Source organism: Watersipora subatra, chromosome 7, assembly GCF_963576615.1.
Source record: "Watersipora subatra chromosome 7, tzWatSuba1.1, whole genome shotgun sequence".
Lineage (NCBI taxonomy): Eukaryota > Metazoa > Bryozoa > Gymnolaemata > Cheilostomatida > Watersiporidae > Watersipora > Watersipora subatra.
In genome coordinates, this window is record NC_088714.1 from 57,885,110 (window position 1) to 57,902,104 (window position 16,995).

At 34.0% G+C, this 16,995-nt stretch overlaps 1 protein-coding gene across 1 annotated transcript in view; it reads right to left on the reverse strand.

Moving 5' to 3' along the window:
* Window positions 1-16,995, reverse strand: part of LOC137401107 (homeobox protein Meis3-like) — a 47,623-nt gene that overhangs the window by 15,120 nt on the left and 15,508 nt on the right. Inside the window, exons 7-8 of the mRNA XM_068087470.1 lie at window positions 11,324-11,494; window positions 7,972-8,212 (exon numbers count right to left, since the gene is read on the reverse strand). Of these exons, the coding sequence (XP_067943571.1) occupies window positions 7,972-8,212; window positions 11,324-11,494 (412 nt within the window). The remainder of the gene's footprint in view (window positions 1-7,971; window positions 8,213-11,323; window positions 11,495-16,995) is intronic.

Consider the following 16,995-nt stretch of genomic DNA (forward strand, 5'->3'; position numbering starts at 1 on the left):
GTTGTTGCTAGTTACAGCAGCTCCCTTGATATTTTGTCAATTTTTCTTTGAAGGAAGCGACAAGTATCTATGTCATTGTAGCTGACATCATTCATAGCTTACCTAGCTACTTGAACTTTTTGTCAGCCAATCGGAAGCAATAGCTCATTGGCGATTTATTGCTTTTGGTCGATGTAGTGATAGCCAAACCATTAGCAATTTAGCATTATAGAGACTAGCTTTCAGCATCGAATGAACTAAGGTTGCAATCAGAATAAGTCCAAGATTTTTTCGTAAACGCATGTTTGTTACGAATGGAAGTAAATAAACTCGCTTTATTGGCTGTTGTTAGAAAACACTCCCATTGCTTTGACTGTTTTGTATGATTTGATCTATTAAACCAGCTGAAGCCATGCGCCGAATGATTATTGTCCATAGGTTTAATTGATTCACCAATTCTAGAAGGCCGTCTTTTCCATAATGTGTGAAGTTTTCCTTTTTTACTAAAAACAATTCATCATAGTAGTGTAAAAGATTTTTTTTAATCTGTCAACAGGGAGCTCCAAGTTTAATGTATTTGGATTGCCTTGACCCAGAAATGACAATCAGGCATTTGTACTCCTCTCAATTGCTCCCAATAAGCCCTCTAATATTAGCTACACCGGAATAGTTGCTAATATTGCAATGGCCGAGCCTAACACGGATGGCAGAGCGGTGTTTTTATTGTACAATATGAAAGCATTGTTTAATTCAGAAGTAGTATTTTGCCTGCAAGTTTCGTTGATGAATGTCTTTATATGTTCAAGTTCAAACCCCGTACGATGCAATCTTTTTCCAATCTCCAACCCTGATTTCAAAAAGATAAAAAGACAAACAGACAGACAAATAAAAAGTCAGACAGACACAGCTCATACTACAGTAAAGTATATATATATATATATACATGTATATACATTTAGCTGCTAATCTTTAAGCACGAGACAAGTATACAACCTTTCTTAAAATTTCAGCCTCCTTTTAAAACATTAAAGCATTAAAAGGTTACAACAAAGTGATTTTTTATTGTAGTTAAAATTTGTTAAAATTATTTGGTAGCATACACCATTAAAAAAATTCAATTATCAATTTTAACACATAATATATTTTAGGTAAACAGAATTGGAGCTGAAATGCGAAATTTTGGCTTTCAAAAGGCATATTAAAGACAAACAAATGCTATTGTTTTCATCAGATATTTTGTGGGTGTATTTTTGCTATAGCCATAGCTTTGTACTCAATAAATTTACCCTTAAAGCTGTAACCTACCACTTAATCTAATACTAGAGAGATTAGCTTAGAACAGATGCAATGCTTAGAATAAAATTATGCACGATGTAGAAATTGATAACATTATTTTTGGCACAACTGATTGATATTCAAGCCAAAAAATGTTTCCAAAGTATATGAGATGTGAGATAGGTATATGGCCTCCTGAAACGAAAAAGCAGTGAAGTGTCCAAAAATCTTTGGGGAACTGGCACATGGCAGGGCTACTGCAACTGTGTAGCAATTAAATACAGTAGTCCGTGTAAGCTTGATAATGAGGTTATATAGGAAACCAATAAAAAATTTTATAAAAAAAGTTTTGCTAGCCTTATGTTCATTTACACTGTTTAAGGGATGTAAAGTGAACCTCCCATAAACAGAAGCCTTTACATAAATTAAAACTTACTAAATGGTACTATAAAAAATAGTCTGCCTGCAAATACTAAATGCAATGAGGCAAAGATTCTATATGAAAGTGTCATTACTGTTTAAGAAAAACATCATTGACTGGAATCGATTTAGGATACTCATGATACTTACAAACTACTGCAAAATGTGTGAGAGCGTTTTCTTAATTCCAGAAATAAAAATTTTTACCAGTTTTATTATTTTAATTATCTTTTAGAAACCTAAAAACCCTTTCATACCACCATAATTTTAGTAGATCTTGACACTCTTCCTGATAAAAGTGTAAGAGCTTTCATGCTAAAAGGTAAATGGCCACACTTGTCGGTTTATCTATGGTATGTCATAAAATAGTTTTGTCATATTTGGCTTCATAACAATGCTAAAGTTATTACTTTAGCGGCCTTGCTGTAGTTGGGTCAAGGTCGGTGGCATTGATTTTAGAATGCTGCAAACAGGCGGTTTGGTATTTATTTTATTATTTTTATAATCAGGATTCTCGATCATTATTTATGCCTCACGACGATGGGAATAAATTTTGGCAATATTTAGACAAACTTCCTTCTATGAGAAAGTTTTTAAAGTTGTATCAATTCTTACAGATCTTTGCAACTACACTATCAGTTGGTGATTATATTTCTACATTTTAATTTCAACTATGGTTATTTGTTTATCAAACTGAAATCCGGGGCAATGGTTTTAACAATGTAGTTTAACTGCTGAAAATAAGAAGTCTTCAAATTAACCAAAGATTTTGTTTCTATCAGCGCACTTGTATAACTTTAACATGCTTGCGGACAAACAATACTATTGTCAGAAAAGCAGATACCTAACACCAAAATTCTCATTGAGCAAGTAAAGTTTGAGAAGAGACTGGTAAGAAAATTCACCAATAATATTTTACGTAATGGTTAGTAATTTGATGATTGCTTGCGCATCCTCTCTCTTAGCACTAATTGACAACCTGTTACAAGTTATTGTCATCCAGTATCAGGTTACACGTTAGTCAGACTTCAATTTCAAAATTATTTGTCAACTTCAGAATTTCAAATATTACACTGCTCAGTTGAATCACCACTGACACAGATGGTGTGAGAAGGTGGAAACAAAAGTCACATAAATTTAGTTAGTCAGTAACTTTTCCATTTTACATTTAGTCTACGATGCATTTATTTTTCAACTATCAGCTTGTTCGAACTCAAGTAGCACTAGGAGGGAAGTTTAACGGAATTAATTGTAGATTATCGACTAAATGTGAGTTTCGTGGCATCTGCAAAACAGAAATAGAAAAAACCCGACAGTTAGGCGAAGTTTGAAAATCACTAATTTTTATCGATTGTTTCATCTTGCAAAAACTAGAAACGGCATTTACAAATGATGCCTCTGCTTCTAACATTTTCTTCGCTTCAGTCATTCCTGAATCGAGTTGGGTAGTTCTACGAGACAAGATGCGTTACTATGATCTCTGGTATAGAAATCCTCATCTTTTTTAGCAAAGCACCAGCATTAATCCGCAGCATGCGAAGGTTCAATGAAACACTTGTCGCACTGTAACTCAACATGAGCACAACTTCAAATACACATAACTCCGCGCGATGTATACGTAGCGTAGGAGTGTAAAACCAAAAATAGCAGCCACACCGCTTGAAGCTTTAGTAAAATCGTTTGTAAAAGGTTTGGCTGCTTAACTTTCCACTAGCATTAGTACTCTAGTTTCAATAGAGACGGCCATACGGTCTATCTGTCAAAAATGGACTCGTGCAACTTTTGTAGATTTTGTCAGAAAGTATCGGTATTTTTCTATCATTTGCAATTGTTCTTTAAAAAAAAGTTAAATTACCAAAACTGGACCCCGGGTAAAATACTAAGAAGAAAAAATGTGCGAAGCGACATCACTAGTTGCTATCGTTGCTATAGCTGAAATCGACTATTGCGTGTTGCAGTGTTACGAGTCTCTATTCTGTTGGTCTCTTTGCAACTATCGACGCCATAATGGCACTTTCACTTGATCTGAGCGTTTTAATCGCGATCAAGTTTTGTCGATATCAATCTTGAAGCATCCGGCGATCAGATCACCTCAAACATCAAAAACAAATACTAATGATAAAAAGATATCGATACTTTTGATAAAATCTTTTTATGGTAAATTCATATCACGAGTGCAGTGTATTTATTGTCGCTGCAGGTAAATTTTGAAGCTGGCAAACAAATTGCTTCTGGCTGGTGAGTCGGCAATCAATCCTAGACTTGTGTTAGCCTCAGACAGCTTCTATAGGACAGTTCACCGTGAGGAATCACATGCAGACGCCAAGTTATGCAAATCTAGTGCCTATAAGCATGGTTGGACCATTATTCAGGTCAGGTCTTTGGAGCTGCAATTGTTCTTAGTTTAGCATTTAATGAAAACCACAACTTTGTGCATAATATTTCCATTGAAGGATAAAAGAGCTTTTGCAACACCCAAATGACCAAACGATTGGGGTGGAAATACATAAACTATCTCGTTGCCATAGAAACACGGAGTTTAGATCAGCCAGATGTAAAACAGAATAATTGGCAGAATAGTTTTTTGTTCATAGCAAACCTCACATGAAAAACTGGATGAAAGGCAGAAGCATATTCAGGTGATTTGCAACACCAGGTTAATATTTGAAAACACTCGCCGAGTATTAGAAAAATATTCTAACAATGTAATCCTTTGGAAGCAGACAGGAGAACTAGAAATAGATTGGGTTGATGAATAAAACCGTATAATAATACAACAATAATGCCATCGGTTGCCATGGCAACAGAGCTTAGGCAGTTTCATATTCAGCTTTAATTCCCACATAACTAGCAGCTTTGAATATGCTAATCACGTGTCATAAACAGGTTTTCCTCGGTCGCAAGAGAAGATTTGCGGTGAGCAAAATATTTTTAAGACTTTTCAACCTTGATTTCCTGGCCAGATGCGGCGACTTAGCCTGTGGAACCGCCACCAGTTTATTTTAAAGAGCTCTTCTCCCTATAGCCGGCACAAACTTTTAGTTATTTTAGTCACATTCTTCAACTTTATGACAAACTCGAGTCTGGAAGGAATTACTCGCTAGTTGTGAAGTATTGACAGATGAAAATGACAACTAACAATGTTGAGCGTATGCAATCCATTTATGGATATAAAGAAGTGATGACACAGCAAAGTGACAGCCTATCTACACGGCCTGTCAGGTTGGCTGATGACCAAGAGCCTTTGGTCGAGGCTGAGATCTGTTGAGATTCTGAAGTTCTCGTTCATTGAATGAATCATTTGTGCGGTTTGTGCCAAGTAGCGTATGTGTCAAATCAATTGACTCAAACAAATATCGAGCAGGTTGTTAAAATAACTCAAGTTTTGATAAAGCTTTATTAACACTCCATTTACAATATCGTTATAAATGTGCTGTCAAGTTAGCTTGAAAGGTTGACAGGGATTGCCCCGAGCGATAGACATATATTATGCCCTATTTAGATTGGAAAAGCCTTTTGTTGACAGGTTGATCAGGAGCTCGACACAAATAGAGTGTATAAAATACGGAAAGAATTTAATTCTCTGAGTGGTTTAGTTTGTCTCATTTAACCGCAGTTACAATCTGTTAGTCACTATATTAATACAACCTTTTAATCTCCCACAGCTACATCTTCAACATATCCTAATAAGTTGGAATTATTCAAATAATTATTCTATTATTATTATTGTTCAAAAGTTAACATAAACTTAAAGAACCAAAAGACAGATGGGCAGCAAATATGAAGCACTCTTCTCAGAATACAAAGTATACTCGCTCACCGGTCAGCAGCCCAAAGTAAAAGTTTGAACATAATGATAATAGCTACAAATCACCAAAGTCGGCAAACTTCAAGTTTTGAATTTACTAGTAGCTCTATAAAAATTAAGTTTTGTAATAAGCAGCAGAATAAGTATTTTCAACTTTAAAAAACAGTTAATTATAGACAATTTACTGTCAGCAACTGCAATAAATTTGTTTAGGCTTGATACCAAAAATGTCAGTTAATATGATGCTTTATTTTGTTAAATTGTCTCCTAACTTCAAAGAATGAAAAATGTAGGTTTCATACTAGTGTACCAACTAGTAGAGGAGTTATTACAGACAGTTTACTAGCCCTTATTTCTGGTGAAGTTTAAAGAAAAAGCTAGGGAAGAAAGAATGCATTTCATCGCTCTTTCGCAGACACCAAATACATTCATTGAATTGGCAATGGAAGTGACACGTTTCTATTTCTATGGATGTCGTCTTTACACTCAGATATTTTTATACCGTAACATGATGGTTGAACACTGAGCCCGTCCAGACACTAATATTTAGGAGTTTCTTAAATTAAATAGAATACGCATAAATAACGTTTACATTAATATTCAATAACTCATTTGATGGCCTGCCAAAGCTCTGTGACACTGGTGACATCACTGCCAGATGTTTGACAGAAAAAGGTACATAAGTTCAGTCATCTGAAATTTTCCTCATCATCTAGTATCGCTCACTCAACTTAACAGGAAATAGTTCAGACTGTTACAAGTACAAGATACAGTCATGAGTAATTATAATTATTTTAATTGCTAAACAACGAGCAGTCGATACTATCAGTTTTGAGTGCATATTATATAGAATTTATGTGAAATATTGGTAAAGTAATTTAGGTTTCAGAAACCATACAGCTCAAGCATCATAAATAAAAAAAACAATGTCCAATTTTATTAAAGCGGTTTTTATTATGCCCATGTTCTTAACTCTGGCTTGAAAATAAGCTATTTTAGTTTGAGCCAAAAGAAAAAGACTATTGAATATAATATATTTCATATTATATATAATATATTACATATTATATATAATATATTACATATTATATATAATATATTACATATTATATATAATATATTACATATTATATATAATATATTCCATATTATATATAATATATTACATATTATATATAATATATTTCATATTATATATAATATATTACATATTATATATAATATCTTTCATTTGTAAGGCAAGAAACTCAAATATAACACTTTAACCAATATAAACATTCATAAAAATGCTAGTCACACATTAGGTATGCAGATATATTCGTTAAATAGAACGGTAATCATTTGGTTTCTAATCTACATTTTAGCATTTTCAGTTTAGTCTTGCAAAGGTAGAATAGTCATAACACCACCATTGGCAGCGATTTGCTTGCTGTCTCTGTGATTGACTACACCAGTTTTTATATGTGTTTACGAAAACATATCGTTATCGTTTTAGCTGTATTGGAATACACAACGCTTTTGTTGATATACGTCTGCATAAAACTCAATATTCGTCTATTTTTAGATGTTCATGCGCTGCTCGATGAAAACCTAAATAAATTTAAAGCTGCTTGGTTAAGATGGGTTTGCTACAAGAACTGAGCTGTCAACATATAAGGAGATTTGTCACTTTGTGTGACACGTTACAAAGACTTTGCACAAACAACTCCCTAAGTGTATAAAGAGTGAGCTCACTTAGAGGTTTGAAAGACATACTTCTTTTATGGTAGGTATTGCTGTGGATCTAATGTTATTTAAGCAAACTATAAATGGAAAATGTTGCTGAATTGGTAGCCACTGGTCTTCATAAACTTTGTTAAAACTAGAGGCTCTTGTTGAAAATCTTCTTACATAGCTTATCAATGTTTGCTGCTTGTATTCTACTAAACAATCAATTTAATTGGTCAGTTCTGTAGTTGATCGTGCAGCTGATCAGGTGGTCAACTACTTTCGGTATGAAATTCCATCACGCAATAATTTTTTTAAAGGAGAGATGGTCATAATTGGAGGATGTAATTTAGAATGGCATCTATGATTCTTGTGTTTGCGGGTGGTCCAATAAACAGACTGGCCATACAGCTCACTGAGCTGTTAATAGAGACCACCCGGTCAGCCAACTATCCAAATTAAATTTTAATATTGGCTTCTTGCTAAGTATTCCACCATTGCCTGAGGAGTTTCGTAGAAGCGGATGTTGTCAATGACCTTGGCAGAGATAAAGCCTTGAATCTCGAAGATGAGTGGCAAAGAGAACATCTTAATGAATATATTTCTCGTATTAGCGATTGTCTGTACTAGAACGGATCCTTTCTAATTATACTCAAAAAAATGAACTTGTTGAAACTATGGCAACTGGCTGGCAAACAATACCTCCAAATAGACATTATGTGGATTCAAGGCTTTCGTAGTACAGCCTACTAGTTAGACTGATACAAAGGGGAACATCCTACCTGTTTCACTTTCCTCCTCTTCAACGCTGTCAGGATGGTGCAATGGAGTTGAACCGGGAGGTCGTGTGGGCATCTCATGGAGGTTCTGTGAAGGTTGTTGTGTAGGAGTTAGGTCTTCGACTCGGCCGCCAAGCATTTTGTTCTGTTGGCCTACTGATGGCATCATTGTCGTAGGTGAGGTGGCTGTGTGAGACGGTGGTTGATACTGGGAAAGACCACTGTGTAATGATGGTGGTCGAACCTGGAACCAAAGTAACTTAAAGTTACTTCTCTATGCGCCGGCTTAAAGCCATCAGTGATTATTTGAACTCAACATAGCTTAGAAGATGTTTCACTCAAAGATGAATCATATTTTTATCTGTGATTTTGACCCAAATTTTTCAAAAACTGGATTAAAGGAATGTATCTAAGCCCTTGCCTTTTTGTTGCCAACAAAGGCAAAGATTAAAAGCTGGGTTTGGTATCTGATGAAGGAGATAGTGGCCATTGCCAAGACTTCTCTGCAAGTTCTATGCTCCAAATTTGATTCACACCTCACTCTGGCTTGCACACCCTTACACTAGAGCATATCGCTTTCTGTTAGCTAAAAGGTTTGCTTTATTCTTTAACAAAACTCAAATTTAATAAAAAAGTTCTTAAGGCTAAAATACGCCAGTATCTATTACCAGAAAAGGCATTTAATTAAAATTTTTATGAATATTTAACAAAAGTAGCTATTTAGTTACAATTTCTAAACTGAATTGCGTTACACAGTAATCAAAGTCACGCCATAAAATCAAACCAGCTGCAAGAATATTGGTTAATGATGGACTTGCACAGAATTTTAGTACAAATTAACAGAAAGTATTCGTAGTTTTCTATCATTTGCAAATTGCTTTTAATTTTTGAGGTAACCTGATTACCAGAATATTCATAGATTAAAATCAACAAAACTTCATCGCGATTAAAACGCTCAGATCAAGTGAAAATATGATTTTGACATCTATAGTTGTGAAAATGTCAATAGCTTGTATTAACTATAGCAAGGATAGCATCTAGAATAATTATTTTTCAAGTATTTTTCTTGGGAGCATTTTAAACACGATTAAGTTTTGTCACTTGTAAACTTGAAATATCTTAGCAGTCAGGTCCCTTCAAGCATCGAAAACAATTGATCGCAAAGTGCTGATAAAGCTACTGAAACTTCGCAAGTTCATCTCTAAGGTAGAAAAGTACTCAAACTGGGTGACATACCTCTATGCTACTTTAAAACACCTCATTTTCTATTATCATTCGAACGGCTGAAAATATGACCAACCTAGCGTGTCAGCCCGCCATTAGAGGCTACGGGCTGTCACAACAATGTTTAGGCAACTAACGGCTTATCAAGAACAACTCCAGCCTCGCTCTTTAGCATTGTTATGATTTGCTAATCTGAGGAATGTTTAGGCATAATTTGCACAATTTCCAAAACATCTTTACATCTCATCAGGGAAAATGTAGAAGGAGCATGAGAACATGCGTGATCTCATGCCTTAATAAAATGACATTAATTTAGCTTATTTCTCCTCACAAAAGATTTGGTTTTACGAAAGAAATTCGAAGGAACCCTCTCTCATCAATTCCACATTAAGCTTTGAACCTGCTCAATTAAATAATTATGGTTATGTAATAAACCCCCATGTCAGACACTGCGAAGCTCTATAAGCTAGCACCTGAGCAAATAATTACATTTAATACCGGTGAACAACATATCACAACCTATCGCAATGATTTAAAAACATTTTGAGAAAGGTTATATCCTCTTCATATCCAAGTTATGCAGCAATACATTCATTGATTTGAATCTAAATTAAACATCTTAGGAATTTGCCGGCGAATTTTAAAAAAGTGACGAATAAATCAGTTAGAAAAATTATACGTGTACGTGTCAATATTAGCATTAATTCTGTCAATGACCTGACAGAAAGCTATGCTGTATCTTGACAACCTGCCTTGCTTGTCATAATTGGTATGGGCTCTTTTCTCTCCTTATGGAAATATATATTCACAACTGTTGTGTTTTCTTCCCACACATACCAAGTTTTACATTTTTTTATAATTCATCTTGAATTTACAGCGCTCTATATTTTTATTTAATTTTTTTAACAATCTTGTTCAAAGTTGTTTAGAGTTTCAGCGAGTTACATTTTTCCAAAGAATTCTCTGACACTACATAATTTCATCAATCAATACAAATACCTGAGTTGGTATTGAATGTATCAACCACCTCATCATTCTTGTCTCATCAAAATTGCCAGAGTCAATCACCGTGATATGAAATATTAATGGTTAGCGCCTCACCAAGATTATTTTTTAGGTAAAGAAAGAATTCTTTTATCTTTGCAGTAATTCCAATAGTGCAAACTAAACAACGGCTTACCGTACCATAACTTCCAATATGTGCAGTTATGACAGGCTAGTTTTGGTGGCAACTGCCTCTATAATATAGCACCAGAACAGGATGCTCTCTGTGGTTAATGATGGGTTATTGATGAACTATTTGTCATTCTATGATAAAAGCATGCAATTTATATCTGTTACCCAAACTAAATTATTAGACTTGGTGCGATATAAAGCTGTACTTTCAGGGGATAAATAGTAGTACCACTCACACCAGCTAGCCAGGTGGCATAGACTACAATGTTATCAGATCATCAGCAAATGGTGGCATTGTATAATCATCTTCTACCTTTTACAATTATAGCTCCATACTGCTGGGTTTATCTTGTCTTCTTGTCTATTGCTTGTTATGTCTCTTTTTAAATATATTTCATATTTTTTCATTATTTACATTATTACATAATATTGTACTACATTATACAGTATTATCATATTATAACTATTTTATAATTATATCAAATTATATTATCTCACAATATATAATGCTATATTAATTTATATTATTATCTTACAATATATAATATTGTATTAAATTATCTCACATTATATAATATTACAATAATATGATGCAACATATATACAATATGTTGCATCTTATTGTTTATATTTTCTGCTTTAGCCTTTAGTGTTCTTTTGTTTTGAAAAAATTTTTTGACCACTGCAGAAACATATATATATATATATATATATATATATATATATATATATATATATATATATATATATATATATATATATATATATATATATTAAAATAGATACACGGTACAATTTGTTTTTGCATATGTGATCATTACGTGCTTGATAAATACCTATAATTGATACATACCTATAATTGATAAATACCTATAATTGGCTCAACTCATGATCTGCATAGAAAAACATAGAATTATATATTTATTTGCATATTAATAAAGACGCTATATTTTACCGGGTCAATGTGAGGACTCCTAGGTTCTAGCAATGATTCTATTGAAGCTGTACTCGGGCGTCGACCATCTCCACCCTCAGAATCTTGCTCTTCCATCATTATGTCTATTGGCATCTTGCCTTTTAAACATCCAATATATTTGGCACAGAAATTGTCGCATAGTTCGTGAACCTATAAAAAGACTCGACATAGATAAATTGCTTAACAAGTAGAGGTGCACAAACTAAAAATGTTATTTGTGTCTCCGGCTCTCAGATTCATGTTTGGTAGTCTAAAATACCTAATTCTGTGTCTAGTTCTTTTAGACAGCATTAGCTGCCTTCTTGTTACAGCGTTGTTGAGGCACCTCGTGGGACAAAGGAACAAAAGATTTCTAGATGCAACGCTGTCGTGTTTCAGATGCCAAAGAGGTTCTTTTGCCAGAGCCTCCGTAAATGGAATTCCTATCAAGCTATTTTGAGCTTAACAGGAGCCAAGTTGCATTTTAAAGCAGACTTACTACAGCAAAAACTTTAATTCGCTCTTATTAGGTAACGTTCAGCGTTCATCTACTCAAAAGCAAACTAGTTAGGTAGTTAATCCAAAGATTTAGATGCAATAGAAAAAAGCTAACCTTTCATAAATATGTCACAAAGTTCCTATGTACTTGAAAGGTTACTTTGTTTCTCCTTTTGCTGATGTAACATATTTGTGTGACTGCAATGCATGAGTGTGCTCACATAAAAATCTTTTTTTACTTACGAGCTACATGCAACTTTCCAATTTTTGCTCATATTTCAATTATAACTGAACAGTTAAATGCACAAAGAATAACAACTGTTCATTGCTAGTACATGAACCGCTTAGAACTGTCAAGTGGGTATCAACTATGAAATATGAACTAGGAACTATGAACTATTGAGCACACCTTGGGATAATTTTTTTTCAGAAGGCTTTTGAAGCTCTTCGATTTTCTGAAGGTCATCAGAAGGGCGCATCACAAGTGACTCACTGCTTGTCAAAAAGTAGTTATCGACGCCGTTAAACTTTAGTAACAGTCCTAAGAGAACCTAATCGATGATACCATGACAGTTTTGATGGTAATCACTATTAAAACTTCAGGTTTTCGCAATCAAAAGAAATTATAAAAAAAAATTGTAATAAAAAAAACAAGATAAGGCATACCAGAACACAATGTCCAAATCTTTAGCAACTATAGCTTTAAGACATCAATGCATCTCAGTTAAAATTTAATAGTGGCCTCCAGCAATATAAAATTCTATAAGAAATGGTATGGTCAAGAATCTGCTACGAGGTGTTTGTCCTGGCAGCATTGGAATAAACACAGTAGTAATAATAATACTAGCATTAGTATTAATACTAATAATAATATAAGAATAATGCATGTTTATTATTATTATTATTATTAATATTATTACTATTATTATTGTACCAAGCATTAGGTGACCGGTTCAGGGGCATACTGATAAACCTTTTTTAATAAAAGCAAAAATAAAATATCGTTGGTTTTATAAAACATGTACCTGACCTTGTCTTGATGCTGTTTTAAGAATTTATCTAAATAACACCTCACTATCTTATGGCAAAACCTATTTTAATGAGGCTAATTTCCTTTTTTTTCATTATATTTCTCAAATAGTAATTGTTACTAATTGTGCAATTCTCGAATTGCACAATAAAAGCATAGTAAACATTTCATATTCATTTTTCTATTTGTTAAAAATGTCTTTGATTCTAGACGGGTAAGTTTAGAGTTAGTTAGTTTAGAGTTAGTTTAGTTCTGTTCTTTATTTTTATTTGCGTGAGAGTATTTACGAGAATTCTTTATTATCACGCAGGCCAAGACTCTAATCAGAGTACACTGAATGTATTGTGCTGCATAATCTAACAACCGCTAGCCTTGCAGGCACGATACGGTCTTGTCATGTATATTTGTAGCTGCGCCGTAGTTTGTCTGATTACATCTTTCTTGTCAGGAGCTGTCAAATTTGATATTTTACCTATAATCATCTCTAAACACAATACTATCCTTTACATAAACCCCACGGTCGCCTTCTCCTGCCAATTATTAATTATGGGATTCCGGGCCGATACAAATCAGTCGAGGGAGAGCCAAGAACCATCTGACTGTTGTAATTAGTTGCCCGTAGAATTGTCTTGAGTAGAGCAGGATGATGAGAAACGCGAGACAGAGTAAATTGAATGTTTAAAGTTAAGTAATAGAAAATGCGTGAGATGAGATGAAGGCCTCGTCAGAATCTGACAGCCAGTGCCAGGAACCCGCTCTACCTTGCTGTGGTTTGGAATTTGCATAAATTACTTATCTAATCTGACCGTTGTTATAGCTCTGGCTCTTGCATATCAGAAAGCAACTTTTCCATCTCATGACACGAAGGTGTCACAGAAGTGTCAGAGACACGTCAATGTGCCAAAGACTTAAACGTTTATACATTATTATTAATTCGTTGTTTAATGTTTTGGATTTTCCTTTAGGTGAATCTATTAGCGGTGGTTTTGCAATTTGGTTGAAACGCTGGCGTTTACAGTTATGGCAGGTGGAATTTCTTTATATTCTGCTTACAATGGCAGCTTCCAATTAAGCTAATCATGCAATCCAAAATGGCTGCAAATATTCCAGCATCGTCGAAATTTGTTGTTTCAAAAACAGATAACTGAATTATACGTTAACTAAATACTATAATAATTTCAAAATTGAAAATAGTACTAATAATGGTAATAGTGATAATCGCAGTTCTCTGACAGACCTGGCAGCGTTACTTGGAATACAGGTAGCATATTGCTTAGGCAAGTTTATCACTTACTTTTTTTATTATGAGAGAAGTTATATCTACCTCATCAGACTGATAGCCAGAGTTCGGTTGACACAAAGTCATGATTTGTTTGGTAATATTCCACAACCACCATTTTTAAAGCGCATAAATAAAAAACTATAGCTTAAATTGGTGGGGTGCACAGAGAACAGTTTATTGCATGAGTTTTCTACGATCCTTAGCACATTCACATTTTATCTGAATACAGCAAAGATTCACATCTTTGTTGTATTCAGATAAAAATAAAACATTTTTTATTTGAATACAACTTGGGCTCAACTCTTCTGATTTGCCGAATGTTTTAAAACTGATTGCATTTGGCGCTTGATCGGCTGTCAACTATGATTACCATTTTGTATTCTAAATGTCTAAATCATTTTTTTCTTTTTGCTTACACCACTATGTTAAGAAAACCTAAACATACACCCACAAGCCTACAATCATGTAACAACCTTATCAAAAATTGTTTGTAAGAGCTTTGAAAGGCCCAAACTCTTTGTGAGCAGGGAGCCAGAACCAACACCAATGACAAGTGCCTTACTGAAAGCAGATATAACATTCATGGTTGGCCTGTTAATAAAATATTACCATTTCATCATCTATAATAATCAGTCAGAATAAAGTATTTTTGATTTTCTAAAGTTTGCCTGGGACAGTTATGGAGAAGCAATATAAAACTTTTGTGTCTAACTGAAAGCCCTTATGCAAGGAGTTTTCAGCAGCTGCTGTACATCGTCTCTATTGAGTGCCTGCTTGAACAAGCAGCCTCTATTGCGTGATTGCTAGAAAAGTACTGATATTTCATGTTCATTTGATCTAAAGTTTAAGTTTTTGAAAATTTTTACAGACAAAACATCAAAACTGAGTTTGCATTGTACCACCCTAGTAGGGTTGGATGACTCTAATATAAAGGTAATATAAGGCAATTCTATGGCCGTGTCAGATGAAATATTGGCCATAACTGTCAACTTCGTAATAAGTTTCAAATCCTGTTGGAGAAAGCTAATCTAAACTAAGAGAAAAAATACCGCAAACAGATACCACAGAAATGACTCTTAGTTATTTCTCGCATTCTAGCATTGTTAAATCTATTTTCTATATATCATCACTGCCTGCAGTTCACGAGGCCAGATGGTTTACTTTAACATCAGCAAAAAATTTTGTTTGAGTAGGGTAATCTCTGACATAATAAGAAATGCGTTCATCTGTCTGTCTGTACATCCGTGCATTTGTCTGTCTGTTCGTTTGTCTGTCCGTTTGTCCAAAGCCACAGTTGGAGCATTAGGAAAAAAGATAGATTGAATTACTATTTTTACTACAAAACAATTCACGATTCCAACTTTCGTCTTAGTAGACTAACGCTTTATTAACTACTCCAATTGGTAACATTCCTAACTTCACCGACGGCAAAGCTGGTAAAGTGGGATACTTTAATCACCTATACCAACCACCTTGAAATAAGCCGAGTAATTGTGAAACTTTTGATTCTCTGCGTCTTTATCGGCTCGTCCGACGATCTTTCCCAGTATACAAGGCTGCCTGGTTACTAGTTTTTACTGTAATAAGAGCTGTGTCCATCTGAATTCACGGTCAGAGTTGGAAAAAAGATTGCACCGTACAGGTTTCGAACTCGTGTAACACAGTCCATCTGCATTAGTAGGCTATGAAGGTGATTCAGAGAGATATTTAATTAAATTTAGCACAAATATTTCATGTCAGCTAAATATAAAAGTATAAGCATGAAATTACCGAAAATGGAATTAGCAGCATAACATTTAGCAACGACAAACATTTCCATGATATATTATTCTGGGTTTCATCAATATCAGTGTTAAACTTCTCTGTTGCATGGGGCAGTGATCAGTTTGCTTAGGAAAAGGATCGTAATATAAATAATTGGCTCCATTTATAGTAAAGACCCGTGTTTGCAAAATATTGATTTTTGTATGTTGTCTGCTGAGTTGATAGATTTGAGGAAACACTAGACAGATAAGAATAAACTAAAATATAAGAGCTTAACTTTAATGAGTTACAGAAAAATTGTATTCTCAATAAACGTATCTGTATATAGAGATTTCAGTGTTTGTTTTTTTTTTGTTAAACCATGTGTACAGTTATAGCAAGTAAATTTTAGCAATAAAAAGTCTACTCGGCACAGGATTTGATCTTGAAACCTCCAGATCTAGAAGCAGCAAACTTAACCATTAATTTACACAGAAGACTATAGTTTCAACGGGCAAATAGTCATTACATTGGTTAAGATACTCACGCATTAAGCACTTGTTTTAGGTTAATAGCTAACACTGTTGACCGTTACGCATAATGGTTGTTAAGCTGGCCAGAACTAGGGTATTGTTCTCGTAAAGATTTTAGTAAAGAACTAGCTTCCCAAGGAAAGTTACTCAAATTCATTAAGTAATTATTCTATCACCTGTGCAATACCAGGCATTTGGTTAATGACTTTATAAAGTATGCATTACATGTACTGTATTATTAAAAATATTCTTTTTGTCATTTTTAGCATGCTTGGATTTTTATATTTTGATTTTTTTCCCTTTTATCGGTGCTTTTAATAGATGTATCATGTTATGCAAATATATCTGTTAAAAATGTGACATATTGTCACTTTTCGGATTTCATTTATCAAACATTACTTGACATCTTTTAAATACAGGTCCTACTTGCAAAACTAAATATTCCAAGAACAAAAAAATTTTATAACATAAACCTTATGCTGATAAACATGTTTGATTTTGGTTGAAGCATAGCTAATGGGGTTTATTTAAAGGTAAACTTACACAAAACTCTAGTAGATTCTATCAAAAAGTATCTGTATTTTTC